This window comes from Protopterus annectens, chromosome 5.part0, assembly GCF_019279795.1.
Source record: "Protopterus annectens isolate FY-2018-M chromosome 5.part0, PAN1.0, whole genome shotgun sequence".
Lineage (NCBI taxonomy): Eukaryota > Metazoa > Chordata > Ceratodontiformes > Protopteridae > Protopterus > Protopterus annectens.
The window spans coordinates 891,356,106-891,378,148 of NC_056735.1; the positions used below are offsets into that span (position 1 = coordinate 891,356,106).

The window sequence follows — 22,043 nt, forward strand, 5'->3', positions numbered from 1 at the left end:
AATATCTGCAGAATAAAAAAAAAAAGAGAACTCATTTTGAGTATTGTACACATGAAGATACAAACCTGATAATGCAGAGGCATCCAGTAGACTCCTTCCTCACTTCGGGAGCATCCATTTCCAAGAGGCAAGCACACTAGATAGTAGTTAGAGACGTGGGCCTGGGTTTTATTTACTTGATTAGCATTTAAGTTTGAGGGCCCAGAAGAGCTATGAGACAATATTTCTAAGTTGCACTATATGAGTAAATAAAACAGAATAAATATTACATAAGGAAAAGAATATCTCGACTCTGTTGCCCAACAGCAAATACTTACTGTGCCCAGAAACTGAACAGAATAAACATTACATAAGGAACAGAATATTACCACTCTGTTGCCCAAGTTTTAATATTAATTATGCCCAGAAACTGAACGTCCAGAAGAAGTAAAGACGCAGAGGAGCTATATGAAATAATGGGTGAGAAGCCTTGAAGTATATTAGTAAAAGAAAACGAGAAACATTTTAAGATACGAACCGTTGTGCAGATACAGCCCTGACCGAAATAAGTGAGCTTGTATAAGCGTCCGTCAGTCTCGTTCTTTGCTTGCAGAACCAACAGCTGTGAGGGGCAAGCACTTTGGGTTATACATTGTAATGTGTGCCTTGTTGATACTTACCTTATTAGGACTAAAGTTTGCAGGGTGCAGAACAGCTATGAGATAATACATCTACATTATATTAACGAGAAAACAAGAGCTGAATGTATAAGTAAATATTACAGGATTTGCTAGGAAAAACATCAGTACATTAATATACAAGAAGAAAAACAACTCCACCATAAAAATAAAGGCCCAGGAAGGGGAGTAACTCATGAGACATACAAAATAACCTGTTGCTCAGGAACATGTCAGCAAAAATAACTGAGGTATAGACCACTGTGTTTACTGAATTGGAGATTTTGCAGATACAAACCTGTCCAAAATAAGGCAAAAGTTTAATCTTGTGCTAGACTCTTTTCTCGCTTGGCCTATATTCGACTGTCATGTAAAGTCAGAGTGGGCAACCGCTGATTACGTATGCCTGGTTGATAGTTACCTGTCTAGGACTAATGTTTGCAGGGCACGGAATATGTGTAGATAGTAGGATGATCTCCAGTGGTACCGGATTAAGATCAAACATAAATATAAAAGCTCAGGTACCCAGATGCCGGTGAAATATTTCACACAGTAAAAGTCTCAAATTCATACTGACAGATCGGATAAGCAAAGTACATTTCAAATACTCAGATATGCTACACGTAGATATTAGATAATAGAGTCTTACCCGATACACAGTTTACAACTGCAAGTGATCTGCATCAGAACCACAGAAAAAGGAACCCACTTGATGTATGCATAATGAAGCACTGCATATCAGTGCCTAGAACACTTATGAGCTAATATTTCTAAGCTACACTATATGAGTAAATAAAACAAAATAAATGCTGCATAACCTTTACAAGCCTAGTGAAGAGTTTATCCCCGAAAAGAAACCTCAGTCAGCACTTGTCACCCCAGTCAATCGGGTGACAAGTGCTGACTGAGGTTTCTTTTCGGGAAAACTCTTGGCTACGCTTGTAAAGGCCCTAGGGCCTTTTGCCTGGTAATCTCCTATTATCCCATATGCAACAGAGTATTACCAACTAGCTGCCCAACACAGAAGAAGTGAGATGTAGAAAACAGAAGAAGTCAGGTGTAGAAAATAAACTAAGTACTTGTTTTGCTACACTGAGCATGTGCAGGGCGACATCTAGCAGAAGAAGATCTTTCTCAAAAAGCATCTAGTAGTGACATTATGCATTTGGGTGAAACTTCAGCAATCCACTCATTCGTACAACATGAAATGTAACCTATTCTGGTCTTTCACATGCAGCAGTCTACATATGCGGAACCAATGCATTTTCTCAAAGTATACAAGCTGAAGTGATTATTTTTCTAATTAGTTTTTCTTTTCTTTAGTAGGAAAACCTACCTAGACAGGCTCTCTCTTCCAAGTCCACAGAAGAACCACCACTGCACAGACTAGACTTAGTGAACCTATGCTGTGAGAGATGTCTGCAGTATACTGCAAAAGAAAAGAAAAACTAATTAGAAAAATAATCAGTATTGCATTAATTCTGAAATGCAATATTAGCACAGTTTTCAAAAATGTAAAAATAAATGCGCCCTGAAACTGAAGGTGCTAAAAAGCTAACATATAAGTGCTATACACAATAATCTCACATTCCGCAATGTATTGGCAAAAATATCTGCAGAATAAAAAAAAAAAGAGAACTCATTTTGAGTATTGTACACATGAAGATACAAACCTGATAATGCAGAGGCATCCAGTAGACTCCTTCCTCACTTCGGGAGCATCCATTTCCAAGAGGCAAGCACACTAGATAGTAGTTAGAGACGTGGGCCTGGGTTTTATTTACTTGATTAGCATTTAAGTTTGAGGGCCCAGAAGAGCTATGAGACAATATTTCTAAGTTGCACTATATGAGTAAATAAAACAGAATAAATATTACATAAGGAAAAGAATATCTCGACTCTGTTGCCCAACAGCAAATACTTACTGTGCCCAGAAACTGAACAGAATAAACATTACATAAGGAACAGAATATTACCACTCTGTTGCCCAAGTTTTAATATTAATTATGCCCAGAAACTGAACGTCCAGAAGAAGTAAAGACGCAGAGGAGCTATATGAAATAATGGGTGAGAAGCCTTGAAGTATATTAGTAAAAGAAAACGAGAAACATTTTAAGATACGAACCGTTGTGCAGATACAGCCCTGACCGAAATAAGTGAGCTTGTATAAGCGTCCGTCAGTCTCGTTCTTTGCTTGCAGAACCAACAGCTGTGAGGGGCAAGCACTTTGGGTTATACATTGTAATGTGTGCCTTGTTGATACTTACCTTATTAGGACTAAAGTTTGCAGGGTGCAGAACAGCTATGAGATAATACATCTACATTATATTAACGAGAAAACAAGAGCTGAATGTATAAGTAAATATTACAGGAATTGCTAGGTAAAACATCAGTACATTAATATACAAGAAGAAAAACAACTCCACCATAAAAATAAAGGCCCAGGAAGGGGAGTAACTCATGAGACATACAAAATAACCTGTTGCTCAGGAACATGTCAGCAAAAATAACTGAGGTATAGACCACTGTGTTTACTGAATTGGAGATTTTGCAGATACAAACCTGTCCAAAATAAGGCAAAAGTTTAATCTTGTGCTAGACTCTTTTCTCGCTTGGCCTATATTCGACTGTCATGTAAAGTCAGAGTGGGCAACCGCTGATTACGTATGCCTGGTTGATAGTTACCTGTCTAGGACTAATGTTTGCAGGGCACGGAATATGTGTAGATAGTAGGATGATCTCCAGTGGTACCGGATTAAGATCAAACATAAATATAAAAGCTCAGGTACCCAGATGCCGGTGAAATATTTCTCACAGTAAAAGTCTCAAATTCATACTGACAGATCGGATAAGCAAAGTACATTTCAAATACTCAGATATGCTACACGTAGATATTAGATAATAGAGTCTTACCCGATACACAGTTTACAACTGCAAGTGATCTGCATCAGAACCACAGAAAAAGGAACCCACTTGATGTATGCATAATGAAGCACTGCATATCAGTGCCTAGAACACTTATGAGCTAATATTTCTAAGCTACACTATATGAGTAAATAAAACAAAATAAATGCTGCATAACCTTTACAAGCCTAGTGAAGAGTTTATCCCCGAAAAGAAACCTCAGTCAGCACTTGTCACCCCAGTCAATCGGGTGACAAGTGCTGACTGAGGTTTCTTTTCGGGGAAACTCTTGGCTTGTAAAGGCCCTAGGGCCTTTTGCCTGGTAATCTCCTATTATCCCATATGCAACAGAGTATTACCAACTAGCTGCCCAACACAGAAGAAGTGAGATGTAGAAAACAGAAGAAGTCAGGTGTAGAAAATAAACTAAGTACTTGTTTTGCTACACTGAGCATGTGCAGGGCGACATCTAGCAGAAGAAGATCTTTCTCAAAAAGCATCTAGTAGTGACATTATGCATTTGGGTGAAACTTCAGCAATCCACTCATTCGTACAACATGAAATGTAACCTATTCTGGTCTTTCACATGCAGCAGTCTACATATGCGGAACCAATGCATTTTCTCAAAGTATACAAGCTGAAGTGATTATTTTTCTAATTAGTTTTTCTTTTCTTTAGTAGGAAAACCTACCTAGACAGGCTCTCTCTTCCAAGTCCACAGAAGAACCACCACTGCACAGACTAGACTTAGTGAACCTATGCTGTGAGAGATGTCTGCAGTATACTGCAAAAGAAAAGAAAAACTAATTAGAAAAATAATCAGTATTGCATTAATTCCGAAATGCAATATTAGCACAGTTTTCAAAAATGTAAAAATAAATGCGCCCTGAAACTGAAGGTGCTAAAAGCTAACATATAAGTGCTATACACAATAATCTCACATTCCACAATGTATTGGCAAAAATATCTGCAGAATAAAAAAAAAAAGAGAACTCATTTTGAGTATTGTACACATGAAGATACAAACCTGATAATGCAGAGGCATCCAGTAGACTCCTTCCTCACTTCGAGCATCCATTTCCAAGAGGCAAGCACACTAGATAGTAGTTAGAGACGTGGGCCTGGGTTTTATTTACTTGATTAGCATTTAAGTTTGAGGGCCCAGAAGAGCTATGAGACAATATTTCTAAGTTGCACTATATGAGTAAATAAAACAGAATAAATATTACATAAGGAAAAGAATATCTCGACTCTGTTGCCCAACAGCAAATACTTACTGTGCCCAGAAACTGAACAGAATAAACATTACATAAGGAACAGAATATTACCACTCTGTTGCCCAAGTTTTAATATTAATTATGCCCAGAAACTGAACGTCCAGAAGAAGTAAAGACGCAGAGGAGCTATATGAAATAATGGGTGAGAAGCCTTGAAGTATATTAGTAAAAGAAAACGAGAAACATTTTAAGATACGAACCGTTGTGCAGATACAGCCCTGACCGAAATAAGTGAGCTTGTATAAGCGTCCGTCAGTCTCGTTCTTTGCTTGCAGAACCAACAGCTGTGAGGGGCAAGCACTTTGGGTTATACATTGTAATGTGTGCCTTGTTGATACTTACCTTATTAGGACTAAAGTTTGCAGGGTGCAGAACAGCTATGAGATAATACATCTACATTATATTAACGAGAAAACAAGAGCTGAATGTATAAGTAAATATTACAGGATTTGCTAGGAAAAACATCAGTACATTAATATACAAGAAGAAAAACAACTCCACCATAAAAATAAAGGCCCAGGAAGGGGAGTAACTCATGAGACATACAAAATAACCTGTTGCTCAGGAACATGTCAGCAAAAATAACTGAGGTATAGACCACTGTGTTTACTGAATTGGAGATTTTGCAGATACAAACCTGTCCAAAATAAGGCAAAAGTTTAATCTTGTGCTAGACTCTTTTCTCGCTTGGCCTATATTCGACTGTCATGTAAAGTCAGAGTGGGCAACCGCTGATTACGTATGCCTGGTTGATAGTTACCTGTCTAGGACTAATGTTTGCAGGGCACGGAATATGTGTAGATAGTAGGATGATCTCCAGTGGTACCGGATTAAGATCAAACATAAATATAAAAGCTCAGGTACCCAGATGCCGGTGAAATATTTCACACAGTAAAAGTCTCAAATTCATACTGACAGATCGGATAAGCAAAGTACATTTCAAATACTCAGATATGCTACACGTAGATATTAGATAATAGAGTCTTACCCGATACACAGTTTACAACTGCAAGTGATCTGCATCAGAACCACAGAAAAAGGAACCCACTTGATGTATGCATAATGAAGCACTGCATATCAGTGCCTAGAACACTTATGAGCTAATATTTCTAAGCTACACTATATGAGTAAATAAAACAAAATAAATGCTGCATAACCTTTACAAGCCTAGTGAAGAGTTTATCCCCGAAAAGAAACCTCAGTCAGCACTTGTCACCCCAGTCAATCGGGTGACAAGTGCTGACTGAGGTTTCTTTTTTGGGGAAACTCTTGGCTACGCTTGTAAAGGCCCTAGGGCCTTTTGCCTGGTAATCTCCTATTATCCCATATGCAACAGAGTATTACCAACTAGCTGCCCAACACAGAAGAAGTGAGATGTAGAAAACAGAAGAAGTCAGGTGTAGAAAATAAACTAAGTACTTGTTTTGCTACACTGAGCATGTGCAGGGCGACATCTAGCAGAAGAAGATCTTTCTCAAAAAGCATCTAGTAGTGACATTATGCATTTGGGTGAAACTTCAGCAATCCACTCATTCGTACAACATGAAATGTAACCTATTCTGGTCTTTCACATGCAGCAGTCTACATATGCGATACCAATGCATTTTCTCAAAGTATACAAGCTGAAGTGATTATTTTTCTAATTAGTTTTTCTTTTCTTTAGTAGGAAAACCTACCTAGACAGGCTCTCTCTTCCAAGTCCACAGAAGAACCACCACTGCACAGACTAGACTTAGTGAACCTATGCTGTGAGAGATGTCTGCAGTATACTGCAAAAGAAAAGAAAAACTAATTAGAAAAATAATCAGTATTGCATTAATTCCGAAATGCAATATTAGCACAGTTTTCAAAAATGTAAAAATAAATGCGCCCTGAAACTGAAGGTGCTAAAAAGCTAACATATAAGTGCTATACACAATAATCTCACATTCCGCAATGTATTGGCAAAAATATCTGCAGAATAAAAAAAAAAAGAGAACTCATTTTGAGTATTGTACACATGAAGATACAAACCTGATAATGCAGAGGCATCCAGTAGACTCCTTCCTCACTTCGGGAGCATCCATTTCCAAGAGGCAAGCACACTAGATAGTAGTTAGAGACGTGGGCCTGGGTTTTATTTACTTGATTAGCATTTAAGTTTGAGGGCCCAGAAGAGCTATGAGACAATATTTCTAAGTTGCACTATATGAGTAAATAAAACAGAATAAATATTACATAAGGAAAAGAATATCTCGACTCTGTTGCCCAACAGCAAATACTTACTGTGCCCAGAAACTGAACAGAATAAACATTACATAAGGAACAGAATATTACCACTCTGTTGCCCAAGTTTTAATATTAATTATGCCCAGAAACTGAACGTCCAGAAGAAGTAAAGACGCAGAGGAGCTATATGAAATAATGGGTGAGAAGCCTTGAAGTATATTAGTAAAAGAAAACGAGAAACATTTTAAGATACGAACCGTTGTGCAGATACAGCCCTGACCGAAATAAGTGAGCTTGTATAAGCGTCCGTCAGTCTCGTTCTTTGCTTGCAGAACCAACAGCTGTGAGGGGCAAGCACTTTGGGTTATACATTGTAATGTGTGCCTTGTTGATACTTACCTTATTAGGACTAAAGTTTGCAGGGTGCAGAACAGCTATGAGATAATACATCTACATTATATTAACGAGAAAACAAGAGCTGAATGTATAAGTAAATATTACAGGATTTGCTAGGAAAAACATCAGTACATTAATATACAAGAAGAAAAACAACTCCACCATAAAAATAAAGGCCCAGGAAGGGGAGTAACTCATGAGACATACAAAATAACCTGTTGCTCAGGAACATGTCAGCAAAAATAACTGAGGTATAGACCACTGTGTTTACTGAATTGGAGATTTTGCAGATACAAACCTGTCCAAAATAAGGCAAAAGTTTAATCTTGTGCTAGACTCTTTTCTCGCTTGGCCTATATTCGACTGTCATGTAAAGTCAGAGTGGGCAACCGCTGATTACGTATGCCTGGTTGATAGTTACCTGTCTAGGACTAATGTTTGCAGGGCACGGAATATGTGTAGATAGTAGGATGATCTCCAGTGGTACCGGATTAAGATCAAACATAAATATAAAAGCTCAGGTACCCAGATGCCGGTGAAATATTTCACACAGTAAAAGTCTCAAATTCATACTGACAGATCGGATAAGCAAAGTACATTTCAAATACTCAGATATGCTACACGTAGATATTAGATAATAGAGTCTTACCCGATACACAGTTTACAACTGCAAGTGATCTGCATCAGAACCACAGAAAAAGGAACCCACTTGATGTATGCATAATGAAGCACTGCATATCAGTGCCTAGAACACTTATGAGCTAATATTTCTAAGCTACACTATATGAGTAAATAAAACAAAATAAATGCTGCATAACCTTTACAAGCCTAGTGAAGAGTTTATCCCCGAAAAGAAACCTCAGTCAGCACTTGTCACCCCAGTCAATCGGGTGACAAGTGCTGACTGAGGTTTCTTTTCGGGAAAACTCTTGGCTACGCTTGTAAAGGCCCTAGGGCCTTTTGCCTGGTAATCTCCTATTATCCCATATGCAACAGAGTATTACCAACTAGCTGCCCAACACAGAAGAAGTGAGATGTAGAAAACAGAAGAAGTCAGGTGTAGAAAATAAACTAAGTACTTGTTTTGCTACACTGAGCATGTGCAGGGCGACATCTAGCAGAAGAAGATCTTTCTCAAAAAGCATCTAGTAGTGACATTATGCATTTGGGTGAAACTTCAGCAATCCACTCATTCGTACAACATGAAATGTAACCTATTCTGGTCTTTCACATGCAGCAGTCTACATATGCGGAACCAATGCATTTTCTCAAAGTATACAAGCTGAAGTGATTATTTTTCTAATTAGTTTTTCTTTTCTTTAGTAGGAAAACCTACCTAGACAGGCTCTCTCTTCCAAGTCCACAGAAGAACCACCACTGCACAGACTAGACTTAGTGAACCTATGCTGTGAGAGATGTCTGCAGTATACTGCAAAAGAAAAGAAAAACTAATTAGAAAAATAATCAGTATTGCATTAATTCCAAAATGCAATATTAGCACAGTTTTCAAAAATGTAAAAATAAATGCGCCCTGAAACTGAAGGTGCTAAAAAGCTAACATATAAGTGCTATACACAATAATCTCACATTCCGCAATGTATTGGCAAAAATATCTGCAGAATAAAAAAAAAAAGAGAACTCATTTTGAGTATTGTACACATGAAGATACAAACCTGATAATGCAGAGGCATCCAGTAGACTCCTTCCTCACTTCGGGAGCATCCATTTCCAAGAGGCAAGCACACTAGATAGTAGTTAGAGACGTGGGCCTGGGTTTTATTTACTTGATTAGCATTTAAGTTTGAGGGCCCAGAAGAGCTATGAGACAATATTTCTAAGTTGCACTATATGAGTAAATAAAACAGAATAAATATTACATAAGGAAAAGAATATCTCGACTCTGTTGCCCAACAGCAAATACTTACTGTGCCCAGAAACTGAACAGAATAAACATTACATAAGGAACAGAATATTACCACTCTGTTGCCCAAGTTTTAATATTAATTATGCCCAGAAACTGAACGTCCAGAAGAAGTAAAGACGCAGAGGAGCTATATGAAATAATGGGTGAGAAGCCTTGAAGTATATTAGTAAAAGAAAACGAGAAACATTTTAAGATACGAACCGTTGTGCAGATACAGCCCTGACCGAAATAAGTGAGCTTGTATAAGCGTCCGTCAGTCTCGTTCTTTGCTTGCAGAACCAACAGCTGTGAGGGGCAAGCACTTTGGGTTATACATTGTAATGTGTGCCTTGTTGATACTTACCTTATTAGGACTAAAGTTTGCAGGGTGCAGAACAGCTATGAGATAATACATCTACATTATATTAACGAGAAAACAAGAGCTGAATGTATAAGTAAATATTACAGGATTTGCTAGGAAAAACATCAGTACATTAATATACAAGAAGAAAAACAACTCCACCATAAAAATAAAGGCCCAGGAAGGGGAGTAACTCATGAGACATACAAAATAACCTGTTGCTCAGGAACATGTCAGCAAAAATAACTGAGGTATAGACCACTGTGTTTACTGAATTGGAGATTTTGCAGATACAAACCTGTCCAAAATAAGGCAAAAAGTTTAATCTTGTGCTAGACTCTTTTCTCGCTTGGCCTATATTCGACTGTCATGTAAAGTCAGAGTGGGCAACCGCTGATTACGTATGCCTGGTTGATAGTTACCTGTCTAGGACTAATGTTTGCAGGGCACGGAATATGTGTAGATAGTAGGATGATCTCCAGTGGTACCGGATTAAGATCAAACATAAATATAAAAGCTCAGGTACCCAGATGCCGGTGAAATATTTCTCACAGTAAAAGTCTCAAATTCATACTGACAGATCGGATAAGCAAAGTACATTTCAAATACTCAGATATGCTACACGTAGATATTAGATAATAGAGTCTTACCCGATACACAGTTTACAACTGCAAGTGATCTGCATCAGAACCACAGAAAAAGGAACCCACTTGATGTATGCATAATGAAGCACTGCATATCAGTGCCTAGAACACTTATGAGCTAATATTTCTAAGCTACACTATATGAGTAAATAAAACAAAATAAATGCTGCATAACCTTTACAAGCCTAGTGAAGAGTTTATCCCCGAAAAGAAACCTCAGTCAGCACTTGTCACCCCAGTCAATCGGGTGACAAGTGCTGACTGAGGTTTCTTTTCGGGAAAACTCTTGGCTACGCTTGTAAAGGCCCTAGGGCCTTTTGCCTGGTAATCTCCTATTATCCCATATGCAACAGAGTATTACCAACTAGCTGCCCAACACAGAAGAAGTGAGATGTAGAAAACAGAAGAAGTCAGGTGTAGAAAATAAACTAAGTACTTGTTTTGCTACACTGAGCATGTGCAGGGCGACATCTAGCAGAAGAAGATCTTTCTCAAAAAGCATCTAGTAGTGACATTATGCATTTGGGTGAAACTTCAGCAATCCACTCATTCGTACAACATGAAATGTAACCTATTCTGGTCTTTCACATGCAGCAGTCTACATATGCGGAACCAATGCATTTTCTCAAAGTATACAAGCTGAAGTGATTATTTTTCTAATTAGTTTTTCTTTTCTTTAGTAGGAAAACCTACCTAGACAGGCTCTCTCTTCCAAGTCCACAGAAGAACCACCACTGCACAGACTAGACTTAGTGAACCTATGCTGTGAGAGATGTCTGCAGTATACTGCAAAAGAAAAGAAAAACTAATTAGAAAAATAATCAGTATTGCATTAATTCTGAAATGCAATATTAGCACAGTTTTCAAAAATGTAAAAATAAATGCGCCCTGAAACTGAAGGTGCTAAAAAGCTAACATATAAGTGCTATACACAATAATCTCACATTCCGCAATGTATTGGCAAAAATATCTGCAGAATAAAAAAAAAAAGAGAACTCATTTTGAGTATTGTACACATGAAGATACAAACCTGATAATGCAGAGGCATCCAGTAGACTCCTTCCTCACTTCGGGAGCATCCATTTCCAAGAGGCAAGCACACTAGATAGTAGTTAGAGACGTGGGCCTGGGTTTTATTTACTTGATTAGCATTTAAGTTTGAGGGCCCAGAAGAGCTATGAGACAATATTTCTAAGTTGCACTATATGAGTAAATAAAACAGAATAAATATTACATAAGGAAAAGAATATCTCGACTCTGTTGCCCAACAGCAAATACTTACTGTGCCCAGAAACTGAACAGAATAAACATTACATAAGGAACAGAATATTACCACTCTGTTGCCCAAGTTTTAATATTAATTATGCCCAGAAACTGAACGTCCAGAAGAAGTAAAGACGCAGAGGAGCTATATGAAATAATGGGTGAGAAGCCTTGAAGTATATTAGTAAAAGAAAACGAGAAACATTTTAAGATACGAACCGTTGTGCAGATACAGCCCTGACCGAAATAAGTGAGCTTGTATAAGCGTCCGTCAGTCTCGTTCTTTGCTTGCAGAACCAACAGCTGTGAGGGGCAAGCACTTTGGGTTATACATTGTAATGTGTGCCTTGTTGATACTTACCTTATTAGGACTAAAGTTTGCAGGGTGCAGAACAGCTATGAGATAATACATCTACATTATATTAACGAGAAAACAAGAGCTGAATGTATAAGTAAATATTACAGGATTTGCTAGGAAAAACATCAGTACATTAATATACAAGAAGAAAAACAACTCCACCATAAAAATAAAGGCCCAGGAAGGGGAGTAACTCATGAGACATACAAAATAACCTGTTGCTCAGGAACATGTCAGCAAAAATAACTGAGGTATAGACCACTGTGTTTACTGAATTGGAGATTTTGCAGATACAAACCTGTCCAAAATAAGGCAAAAGTTTAATCTTGTGCTAGACTCTTTTCTCGCTTGGCCTATATTCGACTGTCATGTAAAGTCAGAGTGGGCAACCGCTGATTACGTATGCCTGGTTGATAGTTACCTGTCTAGGACTAATGTTTGCAGGGCACGGAATATGTGTAGATAGTAGGATGATCTCCAGTGGTACCGGATTAAGATCAAACATAAATATAAAAGCTCAGGTACCCAGATGCCGGTGAAATATTTCACACAGTAAAAGTCTCAAATTCATACTGACAGATCGGATAAGCAAAGTACATTTCAAATACTCAGATATGCTACACGTAGATATTAGATAATAGAGTCTTACCCGATACACAGTTTACAACTGCAAGTGATCTGCATCAGAACCACAGAAAAAGGAACCCACTTGATGTATGCATAATGAAGCACTGCATATCAGTGCCTAGAACACTTATGAGCTAATATTTCTAAGCTACACTATATGAGTAAATAAAACAAAATAAATGCTGCATAACCTTTACAAGCCTAGTGAAGAGTTTATCCCCGAAAAGAAACCTCAGTCAGCACTTGTCACCCCAGTCAATCGGGTGACAAGTGCTGACTGAGGTTTCTTTTCGGGAAAACTCTTGGCTACGCTTGTAAAGGCCCTAGGGCCTTTTGCCTGGTAATCTCCTATTATCCCATATGCAACAGAGTATTACCAACTAGCTGCCCAACACAGAAGAAGTGAGATGTAGAAAACAGAAGAAGTCAGGTGTAGAAAATAAACTAAGTACTTGTTTTGCTACACTGAGCATGTGCAGGGCGACATCTAGCAGAAGAAGATCTTTCTCAAAAAGCATCTAGTAGTGACATTATGCATTTGGGTGAAACTTCAGCAATCCACTCATTCGTACAACATGAAATGTAACCTATTCTGGTCTTTCACATGCAGCAGTCTACATATGCGGAACCAATGCATTTTCTCAAAGTATACAAGCTGAAGTGATTATTTTTCTAATTAGTTTTTCTTTTCTTTAGTAGGAAAACCTACCTAGACAGGCTCTCTCTTCCAAGTCCACAGAAGAACCACCACTGCACAGACTAGACTTAGTGAACCTATGCTGTGAGAGATGTCTGCAGTATACTGCAAAAGAAAAGAAAAACTAATTAGAAAAATAATCAGTATTGCATTAATTCCGAAATGCAATATTAGCACAGTTTTCAAAAATGTAAAAATAAATGCGCCCTGAAACTGAAGGTGCTAAAAAGCTAACATATAAGTGCTATACACAATAATCTCACATTCCGCAATGTATTGGCAAAAATATCTGCAGAATAAAAAAAAAAAGAGAACTCATTTTGAGTATTGTACACATGAAGATACAAACCTGATAATGCAGAGGCATCCAGTAGACTCCTTCCTCACTTCGGGAGCATCCATTTCCAAGAGGCAAGCACACTAGATAGTAGTTAGAGACGTGGGCCTGGGTTTTATTTACTTGATTAGCATTTAAGTTTGAGGGCCCAGAAGAGCTATGAGACAATATTTCTAAGTTGCACTATATGAGTAAATAAAACAGAATAAATATTACATAAGGAAAAGAATATCTCGACTCTGTTGCCCAACAGCAAATACTTACTGTGCCCAGAAACTGAACAGAATAAACATTACATAAGGAACAGAATATTACCACTCTGTTGCCCAAGTTTTAATATTAATTATGCCCAGAAACTGAACGTCCAGAAGAAGTAAAGACGCAGAGGAGCTATATGAAATAATGGGTGAGAAGCCTTGAAGTATATTAGTAAAAGAAAACGAGAAACATTTTAAGATACGAACCGTTGTGCAGATACAGCCCTGACCGAAATAAGTGAGCTTGTATAAGCGTCCGTCAGTCTCGTTCTTTGCTTGCAGAACCAACAGCTGTGAGGGGCAAGCACTTTGGGTTATACATTGTAATGTGTGCCTTGTTGATACTTACCTTATTAGGACTAAAGTTTGCAGGGTGCAGAACAGCTATGAGATAATACATCTACATTATATTAACGAGAAAACAAGAGCTGAATGTATAAGTAAATATTACAGGATTTGCTAGGAAAAACATCAGTACATTAATATACAAGAAGAAAAACAACTCCACCATAAAAATAAAGGCCCAGGAAGGGGAGTAACTCATGAGACATACAAAATAACCTGTTGCTCAGGAACATGTCAGCAAAAATAACTGAGGTATAGACCACTGTGTTTACTGAATTGGAGATTTTGCAGATACAAACCTGTCCAAAATAAGGCAAAAGTTTAATCTTGTGCTAGACTCTTTTCTCGCTTGGCCTATATTCGACTGTCATGTAAAGTCAGAGTGGGCAACCGCTGATTACGTATGCCTGGTTGATAGTTACCTGTCTAGGACTAATGTTTGCAGGGCACGGAATATGTGTAGATAGTAGGATGATCTCCAGTGGTACCGGATTAAGATCAAACATAAATATAAAAGCTCAGGTACCCAGATGCCGGTGAAATATTTCACACAGTAAAAGTCTCAAATTCATACTGACAGATCGGATAAGCAAAGTACATTTCAAATACTCAGATATGCTACACGTAGATATTAGATAATAGAGTCTTACCCGATACACAGTTTACAACTGCAAGTGATCTGCATCAGAACCACAGAAAAAGGAACCCACTTGATGTATGCATAATGAAGCACTGCATATCAGTGCCTAGAACACTTATGAGCTAATATTTCTAAGCTACACTATATGAGTAAATAAAACAAAATAAATGCTGCATAACCTTTACAAGCCTAGTGAAGAGTTTATCCCCGAAAAGAAACCTCAGTCAGCACTTGTCACCCCAGTCAATCGGGTGACAAGTGCTGACTGAGGTTTCTTTTCGGGGAAAACTCTTGGCTACGCTTGTAAAGGCCCTAGGGCCTTTTGCCTGGTAATCTCCTATTATCCCATATGCAACAGAGTATTACCAACTAGCTGCCCAACACAGAAGAAGTGAGATGTAGAAAACAGAAGAAGTCAGGTGTAGAAAATAAACTAAGTACTTGTTTTGCTACACTGAGCATGTGCAGGGCGACATCTAGCAGAAGAAGATCTTTCTCAAAAAGCATCTAGTAGTGACATTATGCATTTGGGTGAAACTTCAGCAATCCACTCATTCGTACAACATGAAATGTAACCTATTCTGGTCTTTCACATGCAGCAGTCTACATATGCGGAACCAATGCATTTTCTCAAAGTATACAAGCTGAAGTGATTATTTTTCTAATTAGTTTTTCTTTTCTTTAGTAGGAAAACCTACCTAGACAGGCTCTCTCTTCCAAGTCCACAGAAGAACCACCACTGCACAGACTAGACTTAGTGAACCTATGCTGTGAGAGATGTCTGCAGTATACTGCAAAAGAAAAGAAAAACTAATTAGAAAAATAATCAGTATTGCATTAATTCCGAAATGCAATATTAGCACAGTTTTCAAAAATGTAAAAATAAATGCGCCCTGAAACTGAAGGTGCTAAAAAGCTAACATATAAGTGCTATACACAATAATCTCACATTCCGCAATGTATTGGCAAAAATATCTGCAGAATAAAAAAAAAAAGAGAACTCATTTTGAGTATTGTACACATGAAGATACAAACCTGATAATGCAGAGGCATCCAGTAGACTCCTTCCTCACTTCGGGAGCATCCATTTCCAAGAGGCAAGCACACTAGATAGTAGTTAGAGACGTGGGCCTGGGTTTTATTTACTTGATTAGCATTTAAGTTTGAGGGCCCAGAAGAGCTATGAGACAATATTTCTAAGTTGCACTATATGAGTAAATAAAACAGAATAAATATTACATAAGGAAAAGAATATCTCGACTCTGTTGCCCAACAGCAAATACTTACTGTGCCCAGAAACTGAACAGAATAAACATTACATAAGGAACAGAATATTACCACTCTGTTGCCCAAGTTTTAATATTAATTATGCCCAGAAACTGAACGTCCAGAAGAAGTAAAGACGCAGAGGAGCTATATGAAATAATGGGTGAGAAGCCTTGAAGTATATTAGTAAAAGAAAACGAGAAACATTTTAAGATACGAACCGTTGTGCAGATACAGCCCTGACCGAAATAAGTGAGCTTGTATAAGCGTCCGTCAGTCTCGTTCTTTGCTTGCAGAACCAACAGCTGTGAGGGGCAAGCACTTTGGGTTATACATTGTAATGTGTGCCTTGTTGATACTTACCTTATTAGGACTAAAGTTTGCAGGGTGCAGAACAGCTATGAGATAATACATCTACATTATATTAACGAGAAAACAAGAGCTGAATGTATAAGTAAATATTACAGGATTTGCTAGGAAAAACATCAGTACATTAATATACAAGAAGAAAAACAACTCCACCATAAAAATAAAGGCCCAGGAAGGGGAGTAACTCATGAGACATACAAAATAACCTGTTGCTCAGGAACATGTCAGCAAAAATAACTGAGGTATAGACCACTGTGTTTACTGAATTGGAGATTTTGCAGATACAAACCTGTCCAAAATAAGGCAAAAGTTTAATCTTGTGCTAGACTCTTTTCTCGCTTGGCCTATATTCGACTGTCATGTAAAGTCAGAGTGGGCAACCGCTGATTACGTATGCCTGGTTGATAGTTACCTGTCTAGGACTAATGTTTGCAGGGCACGGAATATGTGTAGATAGTAGGATGATCTCCAGTGGTACCGGATTAAGATCAAACATAAATATAAAAGCTCAGGTACCCAGATGCCGGTGAAATATTTCACACAGTAAAAGTCTCAAATTCATACTGACAGATCGGATAAGCAAAGTACATTTCAAATACTCAGATATGCTACACGTAGATATTAGATAATAGAGTCTTACCCGATACACAGTTTACAACTGCAAGTGATCTGCATCAGAACCACAGAAAAAGGAACCCACTTGATGTATGCATAATGAAGCACTGCATATCAGTGCCTAGAACACTTATGAGCTAATATTTCTAAGCTACACTATATGAGTAAATAAAACAAAATAAATGCTGCATAACCTTTACAAGCCTAGTGAAGAGTTTATCCCCGAAAAGAAACCTCAGTCAGCACTTGTCACCCCAGTCAATCGGGTGACAAGTGCTGACTGAGGTTTCTTTTCGGGAAAACTCTTGGCTACGCTTGTAAAGGCCCTAGGGCCTTTTGCCTGGTAATCTCCTATTATCCCATATGCAACAGAGTATTACCAACTAGCTGCCCAACACAGAAGAAGTGAGATGTAGAAAACAGAAGAAGTCAGGTGTAGAAAATAAACTAAGTACTTGTTTTGCTACACTGAGCATGTGCAGGGCGACATCTAGCAGAAGAAGATCTTTCTCAAAAAGCATCTAGTAGTGACATTATGCATTTGGGTGAAACTTCAGCAATCCACTCATTCGTACAACATGAAATGTAACCTATTCTGGTCTTTCACATGCAGCAGTCTACATATGCGATACCAATGCATTTTCTCAAAGTATACAAGCTGAAGTGATTATTTTTCTAATTAGTTTTTCTTTTCTTTAGTAGGAAAACCTACCTAGACAGGCTCTCTCTTCCAAGTCCACAGAAGAACCACCACTGCACAGACTAGACTTAGTGAACCTATGCTGTGAGAGATGTCTGCAGTATACTGCAAAAGAAAAGAAAAACTAATTAGAAAAATAATCAGTATTGCATTAATTCCGAAATGCAATATTAGCACAGTTTTCAAAAATGTAAAAATAAATGCGCCCTGAAACTGAAGGTGCTAAAAAGCTAACATATAAGTGCTATACACAATAATCTCACATTCCACAATGTATTGGCAAAAATATCTGCAGAATAAAAAAAAAAAGAGAACTCATTTTGAGTATTGTACACATGAAGATACAAACCTGATAATGCAGAGGCATCCAGTAGACTCCTTCCTCACTTCGAGCATCCATTTCCAAGAGGCAAGCACACTAGATAGTAGTTAGAGACGTGGGCCTGGGTTTTATTTACTTGATTAGCATTTAAGTTTGAGGGCCCAGAAGAGCTATGAGACAATATTTCTAAGTTGCACTATATGAGTAAATAAAACAGAATAAATATTACATAAGGAAAAGAATATCTCGACTCTGTTGCCCAACAGCAAATACTTACTGTGCCCAGAAACTGAACAGAATAAACATTACATAAGGAACAGAATATTACCACTCTGTTGCCCAAGTTTTAATATTAATTATGCCCAGAAACTGAACGTCCAGAAGAAGTAAAGACGCAGAGGAGCTATATGAAATAATGGGTGAGAAGCCTTGAAGTATATTAGTAAAAGAAAACGAGAAACATTTTAAGATACGAACCGTTGTGCAGATACAGCCCTGACCGAAATAAGTGAGCTTGTATAAGCGTCCGTCAGTCTCGTTCTTTGCTTGCAGAACCAACAGCTGTGAGGGGCAAGCACTTTGGGTTATACATTGTAATGTGTGCCTTGTTGATACTTACCTTATTAGGACTAAAGTTTGCAGGGTGCAGAACAGCTATGAGATAATACATCTACATTATATTAACGAGAAAACAAGAGCTGAATGTATAAGTAAATATTACAGGATTTGCTAGGAAAAACATCAGTACATTAATATACAAGAAGAAAAACAACTCCACCATAAAAATAAAGGCCCAGGAAGGGGAGTAACTCATGAGACATACAAAATAACCTGTTGCTCAGGAACATGTCAGCAAAAATAACTGAGGTATAGACCACTGTGTTTACTGAATTGGAGATTTTGCAGATACAAACCTGTCCAAAATAAGGCAAAAAGTTTAATCTTGTGCTAGACTCTTTTCTCGCTTGGCCTATATTCGACTGTCATGTAAAGTCAGAGTGGGCAACCGCTGATTACGTATGCCTGGTTGATAGTTACCTGTCTAGGACTAATGTTTGCAGGGCACGGAATATGTGTAGATAGTAGGATGATCTCCAGTGGTACCGGATTAAGATCAAACATAAATATAAAAGCTCAGGTACCCAGATGCCGGTGAAATATTTCACACAGTAAAAGTCTCAAATTCATACTGACAGATCGGATAAGCAAAGTACATTTCAAATACTCAGATATGCTACACGTAGATATTAGATAATAGAGTCTTACCCGATACACAGTTTACAACTGCAAGTGATCTGCATCAGAACCACAGAAAAAGGAACCCACTTGATGTATGCATAATGAAGCACTGCATATCAGTGCCTAGAACACTTATGAGCTAATATTTCTAAGCTACACTATATGAGTAAATAAAACAAAATAAATGCTGCATAACCTTTACAAGCCTAGTGAAGAGTTTATCCCCGAAAAGAAACCTCAGTCAGCACTTGTCACCCCAGTCAATCGGGTGACAAGTGCTGACTGAGGTTTCAATTCAGGGAAAACTCTTGCTACGCTTGTAAAGGCCCTAGGGCCTTTTGCCTGGTAATCTCCTATTATCCCATATGCAACAGAGTATTACCAACTAGCTGCCCAACACAGAAGAAGTGAGATGTAGAAAACAGAAGAAGTCAGGTGTAGAAAATAAACTAAGTACTTGTTTTGCTACACTGAGCATGTGCAGGGCGACATCTAGCAGAAGAAGATCTTTCTCAAAAAGCATCTAGTAGTGACATTATGCATTTGGGTGAAACTTCAGCAATCCACTCATTCGTACAACATGAAATGTAACCTATTCTGGTCTTTCACATGCAGCAGTCTACATATGCGGAACCAATGCATTTTCTCAAAGTATACAAGCTGAAGTGATTATTTTTCTAATTAGTTTTTCTTTTCTTTAGTAGGAAAACCTACCTAGACAGGCTCTCTCTTCCAAGTCCACAGAAGAACCACCACTGCACAGACTAGACTTAGTGAACCTATGCTGTGAGAGATGTCTGCAGTATACTGCAAAAGAAAAGAAAAACTAATTAGAAAAATAATCAGTATTGCATTAATTCCGAAATGCAATATTAGCACAGTTTTCAAAAATGTAAAAATAAATGCGCCCTGAAACTGAAGGTGCTAAAAAGCTAACATATAAGTGCTATACACAATAATCTCACATTCCGCAATGTATTGGCAAAAATATCTGCAGAATAAAAAAAAAAAGAGAACTCATTTTGAGTATTGTACACATGAAGATACAAACCTGATAATGCAGAGGCATCCAGTAGACTCCTTCCTCACTTCGGGAGCATCCATTTCCAAGAGGCAAGCACACTAGATAGTAGTTAGAGACGTGGGCCTGGGTTTTATTTACTTGATTAGCATTTAAGTTTGAGGGCCCAGAAGAGCTATGAGACAATATTTCTAAGTTGCACTATATGAGTAAATAAAACAGAATAAATATTACATAAGGAAAAGAATATCTCGACTCTGTTGCCCAACAGCAAATACTTACTGTGCCCAGAAACTGAACAGAATAAACATTACATAAGGAACAGAATATTACCACTCTGTTGCCCAAGTTTTAATATTAATTATGCCCAGAAACTGAACGTCCAGAAGAAGTAAAGACGCAGAGGAGCTATATGAAATAATGGGTGAGAAGCCTTGAAGTATATTAGTAAAAGAAAACGAGAAACATTTTAAGATACGAACCGTTGTGCAGATACAGCCCTGACCGAAATAAGTGAGCTTGTATAAGCGTCCGTCAGTCTCGTTCTTTGCTTGCAGAACCAACAGCTGTGAGGGGCAAGCACTTTGGGTTATACATTGTAATGTGTGCCTTGTTGATACTTACCTTATTAGGACTAAAGTTTGCAGGGTGCAGAACAGCTATGAGATAATACATCTACATTATATTAACGAGAAAACAAGAGCTGAATGTATAAGTAAATATTACAGGAATTGCTAGGTAAAACATCAGTACATTAATATACAAGAAGAAAAACAACTCCACCATAAAAATAAAGGCCCAGGAAGGGGAGTAACTCATGAGACATACAAAATAACCTGTTGCTCAGGAACATGTCAGCAAAAATAACTGAGGTATAGACCACTGTGTTTACTGAATTGGAGATTTTGCAGATACAAACCTGTCCAAAATAAGGCAAAAGTTTAATCTTGTGCTAGACTCTTTTCTCGCTTGGCCTATATTCGACTGTCATGTAAAGTCAGAGTGGGCAACCGCTGATTACGTATGCCTGGTTGATAGTTACCTGTCTAGGACTAATGTTTGCAGGGCACGGAATATGTGTAGATAGTAGGATGATCTCCAGTGGTACCGGATTAAGATCAAACATAAATATAAAAGCTCAGGTACCCAGATGCCGGTGAAATATTTCACACAGTAAAAGTCTCAAATTCATACTGACAGATCGGATAAGCAAAGTACATTTCAAATACTCAGATATGCTACACGTAGATATTAGATAATAGAGTCTTACCCGATACACAGTTTACAACTGCAAGTGATCTGCATCAGAACCACAGAAAAAGGAACCCACTTGATGTATGCATAATGAAGCACTGCATATCAGTGCCTAGAACACTTATGAGCTAATATTTCTAAGCTACACTATATGAGTAAATAAAACAAAATAAATGCTGCATAACCTTTACAAGCCTAGTGAAGAGTTTATCCCCGAAAAGAAACCTCAGTCAGCACTTGTCACCCCAGTCAATCGGGTGACAAGTGCTGACTGAGGTTTCTTTTCGGGAAAACTCTTGGCTACGCTTGTAAAGGCCCTAGGGCCTTTTGCCTGGTAATCTCCTATTATCCCATATGCAACAGAGTATTACCAACTAGCTGCCC

General features: G+C 38.0%; 1 protein-coding gene across 1 annotated transcript in view; it reads right to left on the bottom strand.

Moving 5' to 3' along the window:
* Positions 1 to 20,488, bottom strand: part of LOC122802271 — a 144,995-nt gene extending 124,507 nt beyond the window's left edge. The window contains exons 1-11 of the mRNA XM_044071922.1: positions 20,436 to 20,488; positions 20,350 to 20,375; positions 20,099 to 20,191; positions 17,836 to 17,928; positions 15,572 to 15,664; positions 13,307 to 13,399; positions 11,043 to 11,135; positions 8,778 to 8,870; positions 6,514 to 6,606; positions 4,252 to 4,344; positions 1,993 to 2,085 (exon numbers count right to left, since the gene is read on the bottom strand). Of these exons, the coding sequence (XP_043927857.1) occupies positions 1,993 to 2,085; positions 4,252 to 4,344; positions 6,514 to 6,606; positions 8,778 to 8,870; positions 11,043 to 11,135; positions 13,307 to 13,399; positions 15,572 to 15,664; positions 17,836 to 17,928; positions 20,099 to 20,191; positions 20,350 to 20,375; positions 20,436 to 20,488 (916 nt within the window). The remainder of the gene's footprint in view (positions 1 to 1,992; positions 2,086 to 4,251; positions 4,345 to 6,513; positions 6,607 to 8,777; positions 8,871 to 11,042; positions 11,136 to 13,306; positions 13,400 to 15,571; positions 15,665 to 17,835; positions 17,929 to 20,098; positions 20,192 to 20,349; positions 20,376 to 20,435) is intronic.
* Between the last annotated feature and the right edge of the window lie 1,555 nt (positions 20,489 to 22,043).